At 42.0% G+C, this 24,579-nt stretch overlaps 1 protein-coding gene across 2 annotated transcripts in view; it reads left to right on the forward strand.

Moving 5' to 3' along the window:
• Positions 1 to 1,840: 1,840 nt before the first annotated feature.
• The window catches only part of l(2)k09848 (WD repeat domain 74 lethal (2) k09848), a 37,220-nt gene continuing 14,481 nt past the window's right edge, over positions 1,841 to 24,579 (forward strand). For both annotated transcript variants that reach the window (XM_080276790.1, XM_080276789.1), the window contains exons 1-4: positions 1,841 to 2,055; positions 5,502 to 5,614; positions 7,388 to 7,509; positions 14,638 to 14,848. In XM_080276790.1, coding sequence (XP_080132916.1) covers positions 1,959 to 2,055; positions 5,502 to 5,614; positions 7,388 to 7,509; positions 14,638 to 14,848 — 543 coding nt within the window. In that variant the 5' untranslated portion in view covers positions 1,841 to 1,958. The remainder of the gene's footprint in view (positions 2,056 to 5,501; positions 5,615 to 7,387; positions 7,510 to 14,637; positions 14,849 to 24,579) is intronic.

Consider the following 24,579-nt stretch of genomic DNA (forward strand, 5'->3'; position numbering starts at 1 on the left):
TTGGACGTTGTTGGAAGGACACAAGTCAAGCGTGAGAGCAGTGGAAATGAGTTATTTAAGAGGAGCCTGTGGAGTCACATGGAGAGACAGGGTGACGAATGAGGATATAAAGGAGCGTTGTGGTGTTGATGTGTATGTGATAGGAAGCGTTATGAGGAACACACTGAGGTGGTTTGGCCATGTGGAGAGGATGGAGGGTGAAAGACTGACGAAGAGAGTGTATGTGAGTGAGGTGGAGGGGGGAAGAGGGAGGGGGAGGCCGAGGATGAGATGGAGGGATGGGGTGGAGAGGTATATGAGAGAGGGGGGTGTAAGTTGGGAGCAGGGCAGTGAAATGGCGGGGGACAGGGTGACTTGGAGGTGATTTGTTTGTGGCCACCCCAAACGGGATTGAGGCGTCTGGCAATAGATGGATAGATAGTTTTCTGTGAATGTTGGTGTGCATCAGGGGTCAGTCTTGAGCCCCTTATTGTTTTTGTGATCCTCAAAGCTGTCTCATGTGACTTCAGAAGTGGACTCCCAGTGGGGATGTTGTATGTTGATGCCTTGGTGTTGATTGCAGAGAATGTAGAGAAGGCTGAGGAAAGATTTAGGATATGAAGAGACGGAATTGGGCACAAGGATAATATCTAGGGCTGGTAGCAGTACTGTACTGTCAAAGCAGGAGAGTGTGGTTTGTCACAAGGGTGTGGGAAGTAACTCCATCTTGAGCAGTATTTGAGGTAAATGGGTGCATAAGAGATGTAATGGTATTTGAGGTCGGGTGCGAGATAATGCTGATTTTGTGTGTTCAGTGTTGGGGAGAACATCTAGAGATTTGCAGATGTGAAAGGATTGATCTTGCTGGTGAGTCTCTGAAGTGTATGGAAGAGTTTTATTTGGGAGACATGTGCTGGACCTGGGGCTGGAGATAGCTCTGTGGCTAGAGTGAGAAATGGTTGGAAGAAGTTCTGGAAGCTGATGCCTCTCCTGACACTGACAGGGCTACCCCTCTGTGGTAAAGGATCTTTGTATGTGGCATGTGTTAGGAGTGTAATGATGCATGGTAGTGAGACCTGGGCAGTACAGGAAGAGGATCTTTGCAGGCTCACACATACAGAAATGACAATGATTAGGAGGATGTGCAGTGCGTCCTTGGGTGCGAAGCCTGAGGGGGGTTACGTTTACAATGGAAAAGTTAAGAGATAGGATGGGACTGGAGTGTATTTATGTGATGAGGGGTAGACTGAGATAGTCTGGGCATGTGGAGGGGATGGAGGACAACTAGGTGCGGAGAGTGAGAAGTGTTAACGTTAGGGGTAGGGTTGCGAGAAATAGACCAAAAAAGACCTGGGTCGAGGTCACTGAATGTGACCTCAAGGATAAGGGACTACATAGGAAGGCTGCCAGAGACCGAGCATCATGGGGAGCCGCCATTTGGTGACCAAGGCCGATGTAAGCAAGCATGTTGGAGGCTTTAAAAAAACGAAACACACACACACACACACACACACACATATATATATATATATATATATATATATATATATATATATATATATATATATATGTGTGTGTGTGTGTGTGTGTGTGTATTGTCCAATACCTCATTTATCGAGATAAGGTTAAGCGATAGCCAATCCTAGAAAATGGTAATATATCTTGTACCGTTGTATATTCAGCATTTCATGTTTCACCAACTATATCTGTTGCTTAAGTGAATTACATATATAATTTTCATGTAATATTTTTCCTGCTACTTAATACTGTGCGTCAAAAAAACGAAAAATATCGACAACGAAATTCAAGATTACCCATAAGCTTATTTTGGTGCAGTCAGCAGTGGTAGTGGTACGTTGCGTTGCACGTGTTGTGAGTTTGTGATGGAGAGAGAGGGAAGGGATCTGTGGCATTTTACAGCACTAACTACTTAACCACTGCAGGTGAACTGCATACTCTCAAAAAGACGGTAATCGCTCATGATTATGGACATCCTTACCCCTGGCAAGTTGCAACAGGAGGAGAATAAGAAAGACTTCAATATTTACATCGGAACCGAAACCGGGATATTGAAAGGTAGGTCTACCGCACCGACGCATACCTTGACAAGTCAGGGGTGCGTTCACCGTACCCTGAAAGTCCGGTTACACGGGCGTTAATCCAGGCTGAAAATTGCAGACCTAGGCCTGCAACACCACCTCGGGGTAAACACTAGTCATGGGCGATACCAGCTATTTCATACCGATACGATACGAATTACTTTTTTTTAACTATTATCGGCGGTATCGAATACTGATACCGATACCTAGACCTTTGCTTAATGCCGTTTTATATATATATATATATATATATATATATATATATATATATATATATATATATATATATATATAAAATAAACCTAGGGGTGCCAGCACTGCTGTGACATAGTCCCCGATCAAGGTCAGTGGTGTCACATACAGTACGATCACACGCTTGGTGACGTGAGACGACAGGAGACAAAGACACCAGGGAGCTAGATGCAAAAATATTGTCCCTGCCTTTCAGCATACTAAATAATTATTTTTCTGCATATTGGTATTACTTAATTTCTCCTTAAAAATTGCCAGATTGGAACATTTTCCTTTAGTAATCGAAATATCGATACCTAGGTACCAGTATCGATACTTAAGCTTAAATAGCTGGTATCAAAAGTACTGATACTTTGCTATTGATACGCCCACCCCTGAAAACGGCTAGAATTGTCAAGGTATTGGAAACATGATCCTGTTCGTCTCTGCTTTCAAGGTATTCCACAGCTTTTACCTTGTGGACGTATTCAGTTGGGCATTCTGATGTGTTGAAAGGTATTTTATTAAGAAAAAAGAAACTCTTCTCCCTGTATAAGACGTGTTATTTGAGGTACGAGGTGTTTTCATACGGGTTTGTAAAGGCCACTTGAATGTAGCAAAGTGCAGTTATGCAATTGTTGCTAGCTGTAAATTTTTAGAATTGCACATAACAGATGAACGGTTAAGGTACACTATTTAAAACAATAGTAACACCTTACTAAATCAGTTTTTCTTCTTCCTGGTAGACTTATATTTTTCTCATTATTTCTGGAGTGGTAAATAAACATTTCATGCGAAATATGTTTCCCTGTTGATTTTAGCTATGTCCCACTGTCTCAGCTGATTTGACTTGTCAGCATTAATGGCGGAAGGAAGTCGAGCATATGACAGATACGGGGTCGTTATAGAAAAAATAAAAGAAAATTAAATCTTATAACCAGTACTAATTCATACTTTTTCCTTTTCAGGTTATAGGTACTTTATGATAGTCTGTTTTTCTTCTTTCACACTTTCCCGTAAAATGTTCACGCCAGTTTTTCTCTACTGCATGGTGTTCTTTCTGACTTTTCCCTGCCAGGTTCTGAGGGCGGAGGAGAGCTTTCTTCTTTGCTGCCCTTATCTCATTCTAGTAGTACAGTTACTCTTCAAGGAGCTGCGTAGGATGGGCCAACTGGCCTACTGCAGATATCCTCCCCTCTTATGTTCTTAAGTGTTTAACCAAACCTAACCTTGCTTAACTGTCAATCTGTATCTGTATATTGCCAGACGCCTTCATCCTGTAAGGGGTGGCCACAAACAATTCGCCTTCACGTCGCCCTGTCCCCCACCATTTCACTGCCCTGCTCCCAGCTCACACCCCACTCTCATGTACCTCTCCACTCTATCCCTTCATCTCATCCTTGGCCTCCCCCTCCCTTTCCCCGCCTCCACCTCACTCACATACACTCTCCTCATCAGTCTCTCACTCTCCATCCTCTCCACATGGCCACACCACCTCAGTTTGTTTCTCCTAGCTTAACTGTACCGTACCTTATGATTTAACCTAACCTCACCTAACCCAACCCAACCTAACCTACCGGTAAGCTAACTTAACCTAACCTACCCTAACCTTGCATCCAGTTGGGAAGTTGGGAAATGAAAACCACCTTTGAGCGTGTTGAGTAAGACAGACAATCGTACCTGTGGCTTAAGAAACGTAATGGTAAAAGTGGGAAATTTCTCAGCAAGAAAAGGTAATTGTCACCCTGAAAATAGTAAGAAAAATACAGAAAATGACCCTGAGGAATATGAATTAAGTTGGTAAGTCCTTCTGCTGCTTCAAGTAAAGCATACGTTTACCCAAATGAACACTTAAAGTTGCATGCTGACCATTAGTTTGTGCAGTTCTATGCAGTGTCTCTTTTATAATATGTTTATAATTTTTTTTATGGACAAAGGAGGGAAGAGATTCTTTATGTCCTGTTGCTGTCTGTTATTGCATATATGTTCAAATAAGTTAACCTAATGTTGATGCATAGTAATGGATGGATACAGAAGCTGGAGAATCTCCCCCTGACTTAGGTTTTGCCTTGAACATGAAGAAAGTAGAAGTACCGTATACAAAATAGGGGCTGCTGTCATTGTCTTAGTTGTATATTGGTGAGAAATAGAAGATGAAGATTAGGGGAGAGATCATCAGTTTTAAGGGGTTAAGAAGTCAGCAGTAGTTGGCTTTATAGCCTGTTTCTTTACATATCCATAATAGTAACTCTTAAAGTTTTTCAAACTGTGTTCTTGATTTTTCATGTGTAACTGTTTAATTTAGGCCTTTTTTTTTTTTTTTTTTTTTTTTTTTATAGTACTGGAGGCCCCCCTCCAAAGGGGGAATCACGTCAGCCCCGAGCCGACACATATCTAGCGCGGCTCGGAATATGACCTTGATGTTGACTTACTTTCACCAGTTTTGAACTCATAGATTTTCATCCCTACTACACACTTGTAATATTTTGCGATGATATCTTGAGCGGTTGCAAAGGTATCGTTGTAATAGACAGATTCTGACCTACTTCTACCTATTTCGAACTCATAGGGGATTTTCATCCCTTCTACACACCTGTAAAATTTTGTGACGGTATCTTGAGCTGTTGCGAAGTTATCATGGTAACAGACACACAGACCTTGATCCACTTTCACCAATTTTGAACTCAGGAGATTTTCATCCCTACTGCACACCTATAAAATTTTGTGATGATATCTTCAGTGATTGTGAAGTTATCATGGTAACAGACACAGAGCCCTTAACCTACTTTCACCAATTTCATATTTGTGATCACTTTTTTTCGCTACTACACGGCTGTAAAATTTTGTCATGATATCTTGAGTGTTTATGAAGTTATTGTGCTAACAGAAACACAGACAGACAAATTAAAAACAATACCAGCTTTGCTATTGCAGCTGGTAAATATCATTTTTTACTTCACAAGTTTAGAGTAATGGAAGTACAGATTTGAGGTGAAGGGATTGCAGCTTGATGGTGGTAGACAGTAAAACATGGTGTCAGTTTGTTTGTGGCCACCCTGTTTGGGATTAAAGTGTGTGATAATAGAGGAATAGAAAGATGGCTAGTTATTTAGGGCGGCATATGTTTAGTGGTGGCTTTGTGTGACTGCCACATTTATGACTGTAGAAGTACACTTTTTCATATATTTTCAGGTGTCAACTTGAACCAAAAAGCTGTTATTCGGAAAAGTTTCCACAACATTAAGGCACTGGATAAAGATGAAGAGATTACCTCAATGGCTTGGGGAAATGAGGAACAAACTGAGGTAAGGGTGAAAATGCAGTAGTATAGATTCTCGAGTCCTCATCCATAGGTACTCATGAAGAAGACCATACCATACAGTGCTTTAATCTGATGGGTGCGTGTAAAATTAAGGTATGAATGAATAATAAAAAAAGTTGAAAACAATAAAAGGGCTTATAGAAGGAAGGTTTAATGTGAAAACATTGAAAGAGACTGAAGCAGATGAATGGTAAATGGTGACGTGTATGGTTAGGCATGAGCACCCACGGACCGAGTAAAGAAGTTGATGGTTTATTGATGAATGGTGGAGAGGCATGTGGGGGTACAAAATAATGTATTATCAGATGGTAATTTAAGGTGTTTGTATATCAAGTTTAAATTTGATGAATGGTTTTGATTGTTGCATATGTACCATGTGGTAACAAATCTACCTCACAAGATGAAGACAAGTTTTGGAGTGTGCTGAAAAGAGTAAGCATATTATCAAGGAGCTATAGTGTGTTTGTGATGGATGATTTGAATGGAAGAGTTGATACATGTCCTTGGAGTGATGAAAAAGATTGTTTTGGTTAGCCAGGAGAAAGTAAATATGGTTGGCAGCTAAAGGACATGTCAAGAAAGGAGGTTGTATACCTGTCTAACTCCAGTATAGAGTGGTGGCCACAGGTAAATCACCTTCATATTACCATGTCTTCTTCCATCAGACTGCTCTCCCTTTGCCCCATGCCAGTCTCACTCATATACCTCTCCACCTTGTCATTCCACCTCATCCTTTGCCTCCTCTTTCCCCCCTCTCCTTCCCATTGGTTTCTATGGAGGCTTATTCATTGCCGTATGATGATGATATATACAGTATCGGTATTTAGCTACAAAAAAGTCATTCCTTTGTGGCAGATTCGTATAGCTGTCCATCACAAATTTGCAACTGAAAAGACAAAAAAGTCTAGTTCACATCCAGCTTGCATAAGAGTCACAAGGCCATTGTCTCTGAACAGATGTTTAATGTTCAGGTTTTCCTTCTGCTCAGTTCAGCTCCTCTGCTGTCCATTTTGGAGGCTTTTCCTGAGAGTGTTTCTAGGAGGTAATGTGAAAACACTACTATTAGCATGACCAGGACACTCACTTTTCCTTGCAACAAGTGAACTTGGAAGTATCAGCCTTTAAAGGAAGTGTGGCTTCCTCTTCCTTCCAATGGCACATTGACTAACTCCACACAGAAAACTATGGCAGTTGCTAGAGCACCACTAAAGGAGTGGTATTTCTGGCATTGCCAGGAGGAGGCATGACATGCACACCATGGAGCAGTTGCTTAATATGAACAGGTAAGATTCCAACCAAGGGGGAAGGTTTACATGCGATGTGCAGTACTGCATTGTAGCTAGAAACAAGAAAGATTTAGATCCATGGAATGGTTGAGATGTATTACGCACATAGTTCCTGCTATTCATGGTCAAGCAGCTGGTCATTCTTACTTAAATGTCTGAACGTAGTAGCATAGCCCAGAATTGTATGCTGCTAATGTGTCATCAGAGGTGCAGCACTGTAAAATACAGTAAAAAAATGAAAGAAAGAATGCACTCTGTCCCCATCACTCATGATTTTAAGATGTAATTAGTACATTCATCTCAAAATATGGATGGTGTCATGTCATAAGATAGCTAGAAGTCTTCCTAATGGTGCTTCCATGTTTATTCAGTATGAGTAAAAAATAGTTGGTTGACCTGAAAAAGAAAAAACACTGACATTACATATCTGATGAAGTTGTTCGGTATTTATTTATGTTTTTTACTTCTAGGTACTAATGGGCCTTCGGAATCAGACCATAAGAGTGTTTGACACGGATGTAAAGGCCTTCGTTTCTTCACGGAAAATTAGTATTGGAAAAGGACCTATTGTGTCTTTAGGAAGATTGGATGGGTAAGTTCTCAGAATGGCTTTGATGGCTAATTGTTTATTGAGGAATATATGTGGAATGCATAGATTGGATAGGAAAGATATACTGTGATTAATGAAAGATGTGGAGTAGTAGTAGTTGTTCCCTAGGCAGTCTGGCCGAACAGCCCTTGAATCCCTAAGGAAGGCCACGCCCGAGACCAGGGATTCCCACAGAGCTCTCAAGGGATGTATGTTGTGTTGTTGGTGCTGGCAGTTGTGTGTATTGCAGTCTTCCATAATGTGCTTAATAGTATGGGATGCTGTGTTGCACCTTGGAAAGGGATCAGTGACAGAGTCATCCAGCCTCTTCTGATAACTTAAGAGGGTTGGATGATGCCCACATCTCAGCCTGGCCAGGTGGACCCTGTCCTCACGAGGGAGGTAGGATTCAGAAGGGTGGATATCAGAAGGCCTTGCCTGCAGCTGTGTGTTGTCTTTGAGTGACTGAATGAAGCGGTGAGTGATATGAGCATGGATATGCTTCTGGAAGCTGGTTTGAGGTGGATGAGGGGATGGAGATGACAGTATTTGTGTATGATATCATGTGCTGGGTGTTGTTTTGATGTTCCTTGGTGTGTGTGGATATGCTGCCATGTAGTGTAGTGGATGGTGTGGGTTAGTAGAGGCAGTGGCAAAAATTTGTGTGCCTCTCATGTCTAGGTGATCTTTGAGGACTTTTGTTTCTTGGTGTAGGTGGCAGGGTTGGAAAAAATCACCGATTAAAAAAAAAATGATTTTTTTATTTAAATCAGGTGTCTGGCAATAGATAGATAGATAGATAGATTTTGTTTAAATCTGTGATTTTTTTTCCAACCTTTTTTGTACCTTTGGGAATTCTGTCAGAAGAGTACCATACTGGGTCTTTTTTTTCCTCCCACTTGTTGCAGTGCGTCCATTAGGCATGATTATATATCTATCTATCTATATACTTAGGCTGCTTCCCCCAAGGAAAGGGAGGTAGCCGAGACAGGACGACACACTCCCCATTTACTCATCCATTCAAACACATTCATTCGAATCTTAGCCCCAAAGGGGAGAACGGACAGATCCTCACCGCACCACACCACACAAGGGTCAACTGCGCAATGCAATCAGTGACATCCGCAGCAGGGCCCGACAGCAGAACTGGTTTACCCCTGCCACATCATAACAGACCCATCCCCTTACCCGCACCTGACCTGACTAGCTGATCGGACCAAATGCGGGAGAATATCCCCTCAGGGCTGCGTCATCACTTATTCATTCACAATTTCTCTCCATTTATTTCTGTCACGCACAGCCACTCTTCCTTGCTCAACAGACATCCCTCTCGCATCCAGCGCTCTCTTCACACTGTCCATCCATCCTATTCGTGGTCTTCCTCTCAGCCTTACACCTCTCACATCAGATCTAGTTATCTTTTTCACCAATCGCTCATTATCCATTCTCTCCGTATGCCCAAACCATCGCAACACCCTCTGCTCAACTCTACCAGCCATCTCCCGAACAACTCCAGTTCTCCTTCGCACTTCATCATTTCGCACCCGATCCATACGCGTCACTCCACACATACTCCTCAGACACCTCATCTCCATTACATTCAAACTTTTCCTCTCTGCTACACCCATATTCCATGTTTCAGCCCCATATAATGCAGTCTGTACCACAACACCCTCATACAGCCTTCTCTTTACATCCATTCTAAGCGAACGACATTTAAACACTTTTTTCATTCCTCCTAGCACCTTTCCTACTTCATTTATTCTAAACTTCACTTCTGCATCTATTCTTCCATCCACAGCAACATGTGACCCTAAATATATCACTGTTCAAATAAACAGACATACAATATTGAAAATAATAAATGTGAATGGGAAGTGGGAGTAAGGCAGTGCACCACCGGCTAGCACTTCTTGGTATGGTGAAGGTTACTCACACTCAGGGTTGGAAAAAATGGCATATATATATATATATATATATATATATATATATATATATATATGGAGCCTCTGTGGTACAGTGGTAGAGTGTGCGTTTCGTACACAGGTGGGCTAGGGTTCGCGCCCCGCCAGGGTAATAAACTGGGAGTGTTCACCCGACCACGTACTTCATTGGCGGACACAAGGGGTGCTGTGGTTGGACCAGTGTCGCTTACTGTAAAGTATGTTTGCACCCAGTCGGCTTGCACGGGCCGATTACACTTGGTTCACAGACTACACACACATCCAAAGCCACTCCAATATTACAATTACACTTGCAAGCACTTCTCACCCTATATACAGTCTCTACCAGACAGCCTAAGCCACTTGATAGAGATACATTGGCTGTATCGTCCCAACTCTGTCGGGATAGGCCGGTCCTGCAATGGATACTCAAACGGCTGATGATGATATATATATATATATATATATATATATATATATATATTTCAATCTTTAATATTTTATTTAAATCAGATTTTTAAATTTAAATTGAATCTTTTACTTAATTGAATTTTTATTTATTTTTTTCACTTTTATGAATACTTTTTTATTTTTTATTTATTTATTTATTTTTTGGTATGAAGCCTTTACCAGTATTAAATGAAATCATATTTTGGTATCATACATTTATTACCCAAAAGTTGCTATGCAACTTGAAAAGACATGATGCATTAAAGGCTTTCCTAACCAGAGCACATATTATTATCAAAGAGCCTTCTTTCCTCATTTTTTAAATATTTGCCTTGTAACAAAAGGCAACCACTTGTGCTTGACTTGATCAAGATCAGTACAGGAAGAGTACAGGCTATGCAGACTTGATGCATCTGTACAATACACATCCATCACATTCTGTGTTCTTCATTTTTACTGTGTTTATATTAAAAAAATCAATTTTGATTTAAATCATGATTTTTTTTCACTGATATAAATTGATTTAAATCACATGATTTAAATCATGTGATTTAAATCATAACAACCCTGGTAGGTGGTCTGTAGGTGTAGTAGCTGTGCAGCCTGTGATTATTTTTAGGGCCTTGTTTTGTATGGTCTCTAGGGTGTTGTAGAGTGTTTAGTGAGGTTGGAGGCCCAAGCAGGGCTTGCATAATTCGTCACTGAACATATGCAGGTATACGCTGAGATGCAATATCCCTAGATACAATAGCTCGGCTTAGCGGTGGGGGTAGAAATACCACTATACCCCGCCTAACGATAACCTCACTTTAACAATAGGTTTTGATTTTTTTAACTGATTTTGATGATATTTTAGACTTAAATTTTGTGTTTAGGTTGATTTATGAACTGTTTTTAGTCTCAGATTAATGTGTTTTAGCCATAGGTGGGGAGAACATTGTCATTTTGGGGTACAGTTTATTAAGTTTGATTTTTTCCAGTCTTATATTTGATCATTTTCAGATTTTATTTTTGGGTTAAGGTGAGTTATAAACTGCTCTTAGGCTTAGTTAGCTTGTTGTAAATCTAAAGTATTTGGGGGTTTAGGTTAGCCAGAAACATGTGTTTGGACTCATTTGGGTGGGTTTAGGACTTGTTTTGGGACGAAACCCAAGGCTCAAAAATGCATCGCTATTCTTTACATGTTAAATCTACCCCGAGATTCGATACACCACTTAGCAATGGGTTTTAACCTAACCAATTGCATCGTTAAACCAGGGTATGCCTGTGTATTGTTTATGTACTGTGGTGGTGGTTTCTTTGTTGTGTTCAACTGTTGTACGGGCAAGTGACCTTAAGGCGCTGTTTCATGGTGTTACTTAATTTTAATGTTTGTGATGTGTTGTTTAAATGACATTGATTATATTACACCAAGGATTTTGTGTGTGTGTGTGTGTGTGTGTTAGGGGAGTTTTGTTTAAGGTGAGGTGTGGAATGTGACTATGTTCTGATGCCCAGTTTGTGAGAAGGGTCACTGTAGATTTGGCTGAGGCTATTGTGAGTCTGTTTGTGGTGAATCATTCGTGTAATGTGTTGAGGTAAGGTTGGAGGATGTGTCCAGCTGTGTTTGTGTTTTGGCATGAACACGTAAGTGTAGTAGTAGTTGCTCCCTAGGCAGTCTGGCCGAACAGCCCCGAGTCCCTTAGGAAGGCCATGGCTGAGACCGGGCTTTCCCACAGAGCTCTCAAAGAGTGTATGTTGTGTTGTTGGTGTAGGTGATTGTGTGCAATGCAGTCTTCCATAATGTGCTTAATAGTATGGGATGCTGTGTTGCATCTTGGCCAGGCATCAACGACGGAGTCATCCAGCCTCTTCTTGTAGCTTAAGAGGGCTGGATGGTGCCCACATCTTAGCCTGGCCAGGTGGACCCTGTCCTCACGAGGAAGATAGGATTCAAAAGGGTGGATGTCAGGAGGCCGTGCATGCAGCTGTGTGTTGTCTTTAAGTGACTGAATGGAGCGGCGAGTGATCTGAGTGTGGATATGCTTCTGGAAGCTGGTCTGAGGTGGGCGAGGGGGGAGAGATGACAGTATTTGTGTATGGTATCGTGTGCTGGTTGTTGTTTTGATGTTCCTTGGTGTGGGTGGATGTGCTGCCATGTACTGTAGTGGATGTTGTGGGTTTGTGGAGGCTGCAGCAAGAAACTGGGTGCCTCTCATGTCTAGGTGATCCTTGACTTTGAGGACTTTGGTTTCTTGATGTAGGTGGTCTGTGGGTGTAGTAGCTGTGCAGCCTGTGATTATTTTTAGGGCCTTGTTCTGTAAGGTCTGTAGAGTGTTGTAGTGTGTTTTGATGAGGTTAGAAGCCCAGGCAGGGCTTGCATAATTCATCACGTATGTATTGTTTGTATACTGCGGTGGTGGTTTCTTTGTTGTGTCCGAATGTTGTATGGGCAAATGACCTCAAAGCATTGAGTCTTGGTGTTATTTTACTTTTAATGTTTGTGATGTGTTGTTTAAATGACACTGATGTATTGTATGTTACACCAAGGATTTTGTGTGTGTGTGTGTGTGTGTGGTAGGGAGGTGTTGTTTATTGTGAGGTGTGGGATGTGACTGTGTTCTGCTGTCCAATTTGTGAGATGAGTCACTGTAGATTTGGCTGGGGCTATTTTGAGCCTGTTTGTGGTGAACCATTCGCCTAGTGTGTTGAGGTAAGGTTGAATGATGTGTGCAGCTGTGTTTGCATTTTGGTACGTACATGTAAGTGTTATATCATCTGCATAGGAAGCTATGTGTATCTGTGGTGTGTGGGGTATGGGTACGTCGTGCATGTATAGGTTAAAGAGTGTAGGGGACAAAACAGATCCTTGGGGGATGCCGTTTGTGAAGTTTCTGATGTTAGAAGACTGACTGGCAAATGTTACATGTAAGTGTTATGTCGTCTGCATAGGAAGCTACCCGGTATGTGTATATGTTGTGTGTGTTTGTTTTTTTTATGCAAGGAAGAAGGAACCAAGGTCCAGGAGCCCGCAAATCGTTCCTTCTAAGAAAAAAAAAAAAAAAAAGAAAGAAGAGCCAGATTCAGGATCTGTTCTTTTCGAGATGCCTGGATACACTGCGATTGAAAGACTGGAGATCATAGGAGGTAGGATATACAGACAGAGGGACACAGTTCTAGAGTTGACCTGTTGCATAAGTGAAGGACTGGGAGTAATGGTTAACTCTTGCATTAGAGAGTTGGACAGAAAAGGGATGAGAGTTTGTTGCTAGACGGGTGCTACGCAACAATTGTAGAGGTGGAGGGATGCAAGCAGAAAGTTCAGAGGAGCATTGTGGGTATGTCATGCATGTATAGGTTAAAGAGTGTAGGAGACAAAACTGATCCTTGGGGGATGCTGTTTATGAAGTTTCTGATGTTCAGTGACTGACCGGAAAAAGTTGCCTGTGCTCATCTGCCTGCTAATGTGGAGTTGGGAAGTCTGTTGACAATGGGGTTGAAGAGACTGTGCATAGATGTTATGGTCATATTGAATGGATGGATTAAAGAGGGTGGTGAAAAGGTTATATGTGACTGTATGTGAAGGTGAGGGGATGTGTGGTAGGCCAAGAAAAGATGGCTAAACATGGTAAGTGAGTGTACAGTATAAGGAAGCAAGGGATGATAATTGATGAGGCTGGGGAACTGACAGAGGATAAGGTTGGTTGGATGAAGGAAGCTGTGTACAGAAAAGCACATCACAAGAGTTTGGAACCCCCTTCCCCCCTTTTATCATAACCTTATAGTTCTTGGATTATTGACACATATTTGATAAGGAATAATGTTGTTGCTCTTGGAACTGCAAGCTCATCTGGACATGAATGCAGTGAACTGCAGGAATGAGAGCACTTGAGATGTTAGGATAGGTAACAGTTCTCAGACCTTTTTCCATTTGCTCCTAACTTGGCAGTTACCTTGCTTGGTTCTGCCCCTTGCACTGATGACATCACCAAGGTAGCAGAACTTGTCTACAACCTGTAGTAAATCATATTTTGTTACTGTAGATCCCTTGTTGGTCTCCTATCAAGTGGTTTAACTGTACCCCTACATGTGCCACTAGAGATGTACCAATACCCAAATTTTGACCAATACCTATACCACAAAATTGGGCCGATAGCAATACCGATCTGTTAGGCTGTTTGTCAAGTTTGTCATTAAACTACTACGCACCATGTACTCAGAATAATATGATACTAAATAATTGGATATTACCAATAGTTTATCTTTCATCCCTATAAAACATCCAAATTCTTTTTAACAAAATACCTGGTAACTTCCAGTGAGTGATAAGCTACACAGTAAATTCCTTTAAGTATTGGTAGTATGGGCAGAAAATTAGCCAATACCTATTCCGATACCAATACTCTAAATATAGGCTGATACTACCGATACTGATACATTGGTACATCTCTGTGTACTGCACTATGGTACATCAGTATTCCACCTCCAAAATCAAGCTGTTTTTCACTTTTGAACATCTCTTTTGTGCCTATTGTTTACAGCCAGCACAGAACATACTATCCCTACCCACACTCTTGCTACTTACTGCAGGTGGCCAGTTACCCAAATACATAAATCTGTCCCAGCATATGTACAGATCATGGCTTTTGTCTTCTCGATATTTTCCTGCTTCCATTTCTGAATTCATTTCACCTATTTTATATTTTAGTGGGAAGTAGGGTTAGATGATGAATATATAAATACCAACTTTGTATTTCAGGGTGACTATAACTGCAGTGAAATCAGGAGAGGTTAACTTGTGGCGCAGAAAGGAATTAGTGGAGATAAATGCTTTAGGTGGTGGAGAGTTTCTGACATGCATGAGACAGAAGCCATCTGCCCCACACTTGTTGGCTACTGGTGGAAAGGAAGCAGACCTTACACTGTGGGATCTCAACACTCCAAATGAGCCTGCCTTCAGGGCTAAGAATGTATGTTCATATTTATAATTTACAGTATTCAATCATTATTTGAGGCCCTTAGAACCATAAGGTACTTTCCGCCATGTTTGGGAAAATGTTTTTTTTATAGCATTATACTCACCAACTTCTGCTTTGTCTGGAGAGCACGTTGGGTGTATTGTGTGGTCATGTCAAAGTGGTCAAAATTGCCATTCTTTACAGTGAGGTGTGAAGCCGTGCAGGTGAGTGGTCATTTGAGAGCCTGAGTTTAGGTCCAATAGATACATTCTGTCACACCAGCCCACGTGTCTCAGTCGGCCAATAAGTTCCTCATGGCCGGAAAAGGGCAAGGCAAACCCATTTATGGAAGAATGTTTTTTGTGGTGCAACACATAGGAAGATTTTGGAGTCAACACTCAACACGTTGATTATTGACGACTATTATTGCTCCATTGGCTTGGAAAGGATTATTATTTTTTTTGAAATCATTTATGGGATATAGTACTAGCTTATACTTACCATCAGACATACGATAGACTGAATATCTTTGTTGGGGGGAACAAAATGTTATTATTTTGTTGAACAAATGTTGCAGTGCGGTATTGCGCAGTTAGAGTTTAATGCATTCAAAGTTTTTTGCTTCAAAGTGCCACACACTTTTCAAGATGAAAGTGTTTGTGTGTTAAAGTAGATGCCATTAGCTAGATTTGAAAAAAAAGAAAAAGATTGAAATATCTTCAATAGTCTCAGAGTTAGGGCATTTTGAAAGTATGAAAACTTTAAATGCATTTTTCTCCATTTTTTATTTCTGGCAAATAGTACCTTATGGTTCTAAGGGCCTCATTTATGGTATTCATTTAAGTAGCTTCATTGCCTGTAGAAACTCTACCAGTAGTCTAAATATGATTGCTGCAAGAAAAACTCCACATGGGAAGTTTGTTACTTGCGTACGAGATACAGTATTAGCAAAAATCAAGTTTGAGAGTGGTGGGAATAGGTCTATGAGATGCATAGTATATTTGGGTATCATAGAATGAGTTATGGTATATGAGCAGAGTGAAACTTCACTATATCGAACTGCTAGACACTGGCACGAAGTTCATGAATTGGTACAGTTCACAGTAGAGTACTCCCTCAGTTATCTGACGTAATAGAGTCAAAGGCGTATCCGGGTAGTGGCATTATCCGGATAATGAACAATATCCCCCCCTATTACACCCAGACCCAACCTATACCCAACTTCTAATCTATTTGTACAGTACCTCTGCTTATATTGGCAGTGTTTTTAGGTCAGTCTGCCTTATTTAGACATCAAAACTCACATAGGAATATCCAAAGTAATGCTAAACACAAAGACAGCCATGCAAAAAAAAAAATAAATAAATAAATAAAAACCCTACCTACATGTACAACACCCTCCCAATTTTGGCAGGGTTTTCTGGTCATTCTGCCATATTGAGACATCAAAAAATACATAAGAATATCGATATTAATGCTAAACACCAAGAAAACAGTGCATTAACAACAAAAATCCACCAAAAACCTGTAGAAGGTTGGAAAATTAGGTATCTTTCTGTGACACTAGTGATAGCTGTTCCCAGGGCACACAAATTTCATGACCAAATATGCCACCGGAAATTGGTTATATTGGTAGAAATGGTGAACCATCATCTTCAATGGTGTTTATACTATAAGATAACCTAATAAAAAACACAAAACTGATTAGTAAAATAAAACTGCAGTGAGAATGATTGTTGTTCATGAGTAAAACTTACTTTCTTATAACTTCCCACCATTCTAGTGCAAAATTTTTACTTCACTTTGCAAGAGTTACGCATATGTCTTGATAGAGAATTTCACGAGCTTTCTCTTGGATTTCACGGAATTTTTATACAACCAGTAGTATTCAAATCCATTGCCAAAATCTTTAAAACCTAATGGGTCAGTGCTTTCAGTGCAAAGGAGGGGAGGGACTGGGGGGGGGGAGCTGAGAAACAGGGCTAGTAAGGTGGAGAGCATGGGAGGGTATGGAGGAGGGACGGAAGGAGGGGAAAAGCAAGGCTGTGGGCAGGATTTTCATCCTTCTCTCACGAGACGGACGGTCGCTTTCTCCTGACTTGTGGCTTGTGGTCTGCCTTACATGTGCGTTGACCGTCGGGAAACACACTCCTGGTGACTGGGCAACTTTGGATGTTTGGTGTAGAGGCGGACAGGTGCTTTCACCTGCCTTGTGGCTTACAGTCTGTTGCATGAGCGGTGGCTGTTTGGAAAGACCAATCATGGTGGCCACACAACTTTGGATATTTGGTGGGAATGCATACGGGTGTTTTGACACCGCCTGTAGGTTATGGTCGGTATTACTCGGGTGCTGTAGGTTCGTAGGGAGTGAACAGGCCAGCGCGCGAATTTGACCATTCAGTACAGGGGTTGACAGACATTTTAGTTCAGGTTGTGGGAACAGGCTATTTCCCGCGCATGGTTAGAGCCCAGTGGCCACGAGACCGATTATTTGAACATGTCGGCTGGCCGGCCACAGTTGTCAGGGACATTTACTTCTGGATAATTGCAAGTAAATTTGGATAATGGTTTAATAGATCCAAGGTCAAGTATTCGGATAATGAACAGGTCCGGATACTGCACGTCTGGATAAAGGAGGGATTACTGTACTGCTTTTTTATGGCTGTCTCAGATGGCATGACATCAGTGTCATCATGGAAGTGGTGGACCATGTAAGTGGAAAATTTGGAAAATTTCTGTGCTTTATGACAGATTGATTCAACACAAACATGGATGATGTCTTCTGTATTTTGACAGCCACCTTCTTTCTGTCAGCTACAGTAGGCCTTAGAGTTTGGAGGTTGATACAGCATGTGAGGTAGTTCGTCATATGACTGCACTTGGTGGTATCAGTGCAATGCGTGGTTATAAATATGTGAAACAGGTGAAGCAGTTGATTCCTCTACCTATTGTTGTACACTCAATGAAGGTTTTCTGTAACACACTTGCCCAGCACTTTGAGTAGTGAGTTTGAGACAGATGTTAGCAACACAGTAACCAGACACTTACCTGGTAACTGTGTGTGAGGCTGGTGGCAATGGGAAGAGGTGGGGTAGGAGCTATTAGCTCCCCTAATCCATCCATCCATCCATCATCCAATCCTATTTTGCCCCATGAGGAGCGTAGGAGCCCAAGGCTAGGCAAGTTGGTTCTGACATTTAAGATGAGGGTGACCAGCCTCACTCATGCCTGCATGGCATTATGTGAACAATAAACCTCAACCACCTCTTGGATATAAACCTACACAGGATTAGTCCAATTGGAGTGCCTTATTAAACCACCAGGCACCAAAATTTGGTCATATGGTTACCACCCAGCATAGTAAATGATTTCCTGATGTACAGGAAACCATTTGGCATGTCAATCAGTGTAGAGTTGCCCAAAGGCTGAAGGAAGAGGAAAGAATGAAGGAAAGACAGATAGAAGAGGAAGGAAGGAAGAGAGGAAAAGGCAGACACCCAGAGCAGCACTTCATCTAGTGAGTGGATAGTGAGTGCTCCCACTTACTCTCCTTACACATCCCCACTCCTTTTACTTACATTTACCAGATAGGTTAGTATCTGGCTGCTGCCTCTTTGGTGGCTGTCTCAGTTATTAAAGGTTTGAGCTGGTGGTTGAATGTATAATGCAGAGCTTCATGTTTACATGCAGTATACTGTAAAGTGCATAGTGTTGATTGTGTTCATTAATGCAGTGTATATCACTGGTATTTGAAAAAGCATTTCATCATCGTCATCATCATCATCATCCGGACCTCTTTCCCACCCAAGGGCAGGGTGAGGAGTAGTAACGTCCAGACAGCCCAAATTGCCCAATCCAATGGTCCACGCTTCCATTCACTCATCATTCAAGCCCCCGGAATCCTGGCTCCATCGGATACACCAAAAACATTCACCACGTTCTGTAGCTTCACACAATCGTATCCGACAGAGTCAGTCCAGACACTGCCACGTTAAAAAGAGGTGCCAAAAATCCCAGATCATGCACTTCTCCTCACAAAATTCATCCAGCCAGCTCTATCTCCTGTCAGTTCCCTAGCCTCACCGACTTCCAAACCTCTCTTCCTCACACATTCATCCACTGTATCTTTCCACCTTCTCCTTGGCCTTCCTCGCCTCCTCCCTCCTTCGAATTCGCTCAGATATACCGTCTTCACCACTCTATTATTATCCATTCTCACCACATGACCATACCATCTCAGTACACTCTCTTCAGTTCTGGCGTCCACAGACTTCCTCACTTCGCATCTTTCACGTATCACATTATTTCGTATCCTATCCACCTTCTGTACTGCACGTACATTCCTCAGCAGTCCCATCTCCACTGCTCGTACTCGACTTTTCATTTTCATGCCACACCATAGTCTCACATCCATATGTTAAAGTTGGCACTAACACTCCTTCATGTAAGCCTTGTGCAGCAGCAACACTCAAGCCTCGTTTCTTATCAAGGCCTTCGTTGCACCAGCTACTTTCCTTCCTTGTGTCACTCTACTTTCAGCTTCTTTTGCACATTTTCCTCACTTTTCTGTCACTGTACCCAGGTATTTGAACTCTCTCACCAATTCCAGTCTCTCTCCATTAAGTGTTACATTGCACTGGGAGTCACCTTCTCTCTCAGTAACCATCACTGTACTCTTTTCTACATTTACTCTCAAGGAACAACGCTTACAGACATCAGCAAAACTCTGCACTAGCCTACCAAGTTCTTGTCCAGTACTTGCAATCAGTACTGCATCATCAGCATACAACAAATTTGAGATATTCCATCCATCACCATTCATTACCAATGCCATCCCTCTCTCCATTACTCGTGTTTTCACTTCTCTCATCACCCTATCCATATATACATTGAACAACCATGGGGACATCACACAACCTCGTCGCACGCCCACATTGATCGTGAACCATTCACTTAGATGTCCATTAACCCTGACACATGCTTCACTACCATCATAAAAACTCTTGACGGCACCCAGCAGCTTACCCTCTACATCATACATGCGCAGAACTTTCCACAATCCTTCTGTGTCCACTTTGTCATATGCTTTTTCCAGATCCATGAATGCCATAAACATCTTATGGTCCTTCTCACAAGCCTTCTCTACTATCTGTCTCACTGCAAATATTTGGTCCACGCATCCTCTGCCACTCCTAAAGCCACCCTGTTCATCACTCACTAGGACTTCTGATATCTCTCTTACTTTCGCTATAATAATTCTTCCATATACCTTCCCTACCACACTCAGTAAACTTATGCCACAATAATTCTTGCACTCACTTCGTTCACCTTTCTTTTTGTACAGGGGTACAATCACAGCCTTTCTCCACTGTGCAGGCACAGTTTCACTTATCCATGCCTTCTTACATATTTCCAACAAACATTTCATTCCATTCTCTCCACTACAATTAAGCCTCACTGCATACACCTCATCAGCCCCAGCTGCTTTCCCATTTTTCAGCCACTTCACAGCACTCTTCACCTGTGCGAGTGTTACGTTTCCTGGCACTGCATTCCTTCTCTGCACACCCCCAAAACCAATCATGTTTACAGCTGCTCTGCTCTCTCTATCCTCGTTCATCAGGCTTTCAAAATATTCTTTCCATCTGGTCCTTACTTCATCTCCATGGGTTAATAATCTACCACCTGCATCCTTCGCACCATCCCATTTCTTTCCGCTTTCACGTCTACATTTCCGCACCTCATTCCAGAATAACTTTCTATTTTCAGAGTAGTTCGCATTCATTTTTCTTCCTAGATCCTTATTTACCTCCTTCTTTTTCCTCTTCCCTAGTCTCTTTACGTTCTTCTTGCTCTCAGCATATTCAGTTCATATTTCAACTGAACCCCAATCCTGTAACCCCTTTAGCCACTTCTTCCTCTTTTCCTCCTCTGCTCTCTTTACCTCCTCATCCCACCATGCCATACCTTTCTTCCTTGTTATTACTCTTGCCACACCACACACCACTTCAGCATTCCTAATTAAGCAATCCCTATATGCATTCCACAGTCTGTCCAGATCCATTTCATTCCAATTCAGTAATTTTAACTTGTCCTCTACTTTGGTCCTGTATTCATCTGCCATTTCTTTGATCCTCAGCTTCTCAACTTTCAGTCTTTCTCCCTGACTGCTCCTATCTCTCCTGATCCATCTCACTCCTCTCAGCTTGATCTTGCATACCACAATCATATGATCTGACAGACCTCCACCTCACTCCTCTCACAGCCCCCATATCCGCAACCATTCCCGTCGTCGACCTCTCTACGAGCATGTAATCAATCAGGCTTCTTTCAACATGATCCCCGTTCCCTCTATACCATGTGTATTTATGTGCATCTCTGTTTTTGAAATACGAGTTACAAATGCACAACCTCCCCTCCTGACACATATCTCTTAGTCGATTCCCATTATCATTTTCTCCTGGTACTCCACCCATTATGTCATCCTCAGGACCAGTGCCTACTCTTCCATTCATCTCACTTTTGTATTTTGACATATTTCAACAAGGTAATATGAACACTAATTCTGTCTGGAATGGACTGGATGAAATTTGCTTATCCAGCATTGTCCAGGACGAGCATGTTAAATGGGCTACCAAGAGAACCTTGGTGCACACTATATGGCCAACATGGGGGCTTGGCATGACTTCGTACTGTCTGAAACTGACATTAACCTATGGCGTCCAGCATATATTTCCTCTGACCCATCTCCTAGCTGGGCATTTCAGAGAAAATCACTTTTTTTTAAAATCTTAATACAGGGTATCTCAGCTAATCCATCTATCCATCCATCAACCAATCCTACGTTACCCCATGAGGAGCGTAGGAGCCCTGGGCTAGGCAAGTTGGTCCTGACATTTAAGATGAAAGTGACCAGTCTCACTCATCCCTGAGTGGCATTACGTGAGCAATAAACCCCAGCCATCCCTTGGATATAAACCTTCACCGGCTCAATCCGATTGGAGCGCCATAGTTACCCACTAAACCACCAGGTGCCAAAATTTGGTTATATGGTTACCACCAAGCATAGTAAATAATTTTCTGGTGTACAGGAAACCTTTTGGCTTGTCACGCAGTGTAGAGTCACCCACAGGCAGAAGGAAGAGGAAAGAATGAAGGAAAGAAAGACAGAAGAGGGAGTGTAAAGTCACCCGTAGGCAGAAGGAGGAGGAAAGAATGAAGAAAAGAAAGGCAGAAGAGGATGGAAGGAAAGAAGGATGGAGGAGAGGAAAGGGCAGACACCCGAGACCAGCACTACATCAAGTGAGTGGATGGTGAGTGCCCCCACCTACCACATAGTTAACCAAAAATAAAAAACTATGTGCCATAATACTATCCAATCCTTCAGTTTCAAGCCGATTGCCTCAGATTGTCTGTGAAGTGCATGTAGTCAGAGAGAGGGGGAGGGAAATGGGCAACTTCCCCCCCCCCCCAATGTCTGAATGCGTGGCAGAGGTGCGGTGGCACAACCAAGGATTATACTACCCCTCCACAAAAATTACACTTTCAGAAGACCGCAATCAACCACAAACACCATTTCCATGTAGGTATTTCAGAAGTGTGGCATGAGTGCGGTTCCTATAGCATCGACCTTGAGGCAGGCTGGCTTAGCTCATATGCAGCCTCATACGCCTACTGTCCTCACCATCGTGCCACCATGCCTCCACTAGCGCCTTACATCACATGCACGCACGCATGCACACATACACAGAGATGTATGTTTGGCTTGCGTTGTCACTTGATTCTAGCACTGCTGTGCCACTAGAAGTCTGGGTATTACTTCATCATCATCATCTGGACCTCCTTTCCCACTTTAGGGCAGGGTGAGGAGTAGCAATGTCCAAACAGCCCTTTGCCCTGTCCAATGGGCCACGCTTCCATTTGCTCACCATGGAAGTCCCCAGAATCCTGGCTTTATCAGATATGCCAAAAACATTGACCACGTTTTGTAGCATCACATAAATATATCCAGTAGAGTCATTCCGAATGTTGTCACGTGAAAAAGGGGTGCTAAATCCCTGATCATGTGCGTCTCCTCATGATATTCATCCAGCCAGCTCAATCTCTTGTCAGTCCCCTAGCCTCACCGACTTCCAAACCTCTCTTCCTTACACACTCATCCACCATATCCCTCCACCTTCTCCTTGGCCTACCTCGCCTCCTCCCTCCTTCAGATTCGCTCAGATATACTGTACCTTTTTCACCACCCAATATTGTTATTCATTCTCTCCACATGACCATAGCATGTACATTCTCTTCGATTCTGGTGTCCACAGACTTCCTCACTCCACATCTTTCACAAATCACATTATTTTGTATCCTATCCACTCTCTGTACTCCACATACCATCTCCACTGCTCTCACTATTGACTTTTCATTTTCATGCCACACCATAGTCTCACATCCATGTGTTAAAGTTGGCACTAACGTTCCTTCATGTAAGCCTCGCGCAGCTGCAGCACTCAAGCCTCCGTTTCTTATCAAGGCCTTCATTGCACCAGCTACTTTCCTTCCTTGTGTCACTCTACTTTCCACTTCTTTTGCACATTTTCCTCTCTTTTCTATCACTGTATTTGAACTCTCTCACCAATTCCCTCTCTCCATTCACTGTCACCTCGCACTGGGAGTCACCTTCTCTCTCAGTAACCATCGCTTTGCTCTTTTTTACATATACTCTCAAGGCACGACACTCACAGACATCAGCAAAACTCTGCATTAGTCCACCAAGTTCTTGTTTGGTATTTGCAAGTAGTACTGCATCATCAGCATGCAACAAATTTGAGATATTCCATCTATCACCATTCATTACCAATGCCATCCCCTTCTCCATTACTCATGTTTTTATTTTCTCTCATCACCCCATCCGTATATATATTGAAAAACCATAGGAACATCACACAGACTTGTTGCTCATCCACACCGATCGTGAACCATTCACTTAGGTGTCCGTTAACCCTTACAGATGCTTCACTACCATTGCTACAACTACAGTACAAATCTACTACTACTACTACTACTACTACTACAACTACTACAACTACTACTACTACTACTACTACTACTACAGTTACCCCTCATTTATCTGGACAAAATAGAGCCAGTGGCATGTCTGGGTAGTGGCAACATCCGGATAATGAACACTATTCTCCTACCATACCCAGACCCTACCCATACCCACCTCTAACCTATACCTAACCTATTTTTACAGTACCTTTGCTTAATTTGGCAGCATTTTCTGGTCATTCAGGCATAGTTAGACATCAAAACACACATAGGAATATCCAAAGTAATGAAAACTGTTCAGAGAAACCACTGAAAACAAAAAAACTCCCTACCAATACACTGCTGTATGTACGGTACCCCTTCTTAGTTCAGCAGTGTTTTCCGGTCATTCTGCTATATTCTGACATCAAAGCATGCATAAGATTATATCCAGAATAATTTTCAGCACCAAGAAACCCACACAAAGAAATAATTGAAAACCATAAAACACCCTACCTAAACATTACTGTATGTACAGTACTACTTCTATTTTTGGCACAGTTTTCAGGTCATTCTGCCATGTTTTTGACATCAAAACACACATGAGAATATTGTAAATAAATTTTTACACCAAGGAAACGATGAAAGAAACTTAAAGTTACCTGCCCCAAAACATTTGGTTGGGGTACTTACCACCTAGTACACCACAGGCAGGCTTCTTA

Source organism: Coenobita brevimanus, chromosome 66 (assembly GCF_032717465.1).
Source record: "Coenobita brevimanus isolate Jiangsu-jjx chromosome 66, ASM3271746v2, whole genome shotgun sequence".
Lineage (NCBI taxonomy): Eukaryota > Metazoa > Arthropoda > Malacostraca > Decapoda > Coenobitidae > Coenobita > Coenobita brevimanus.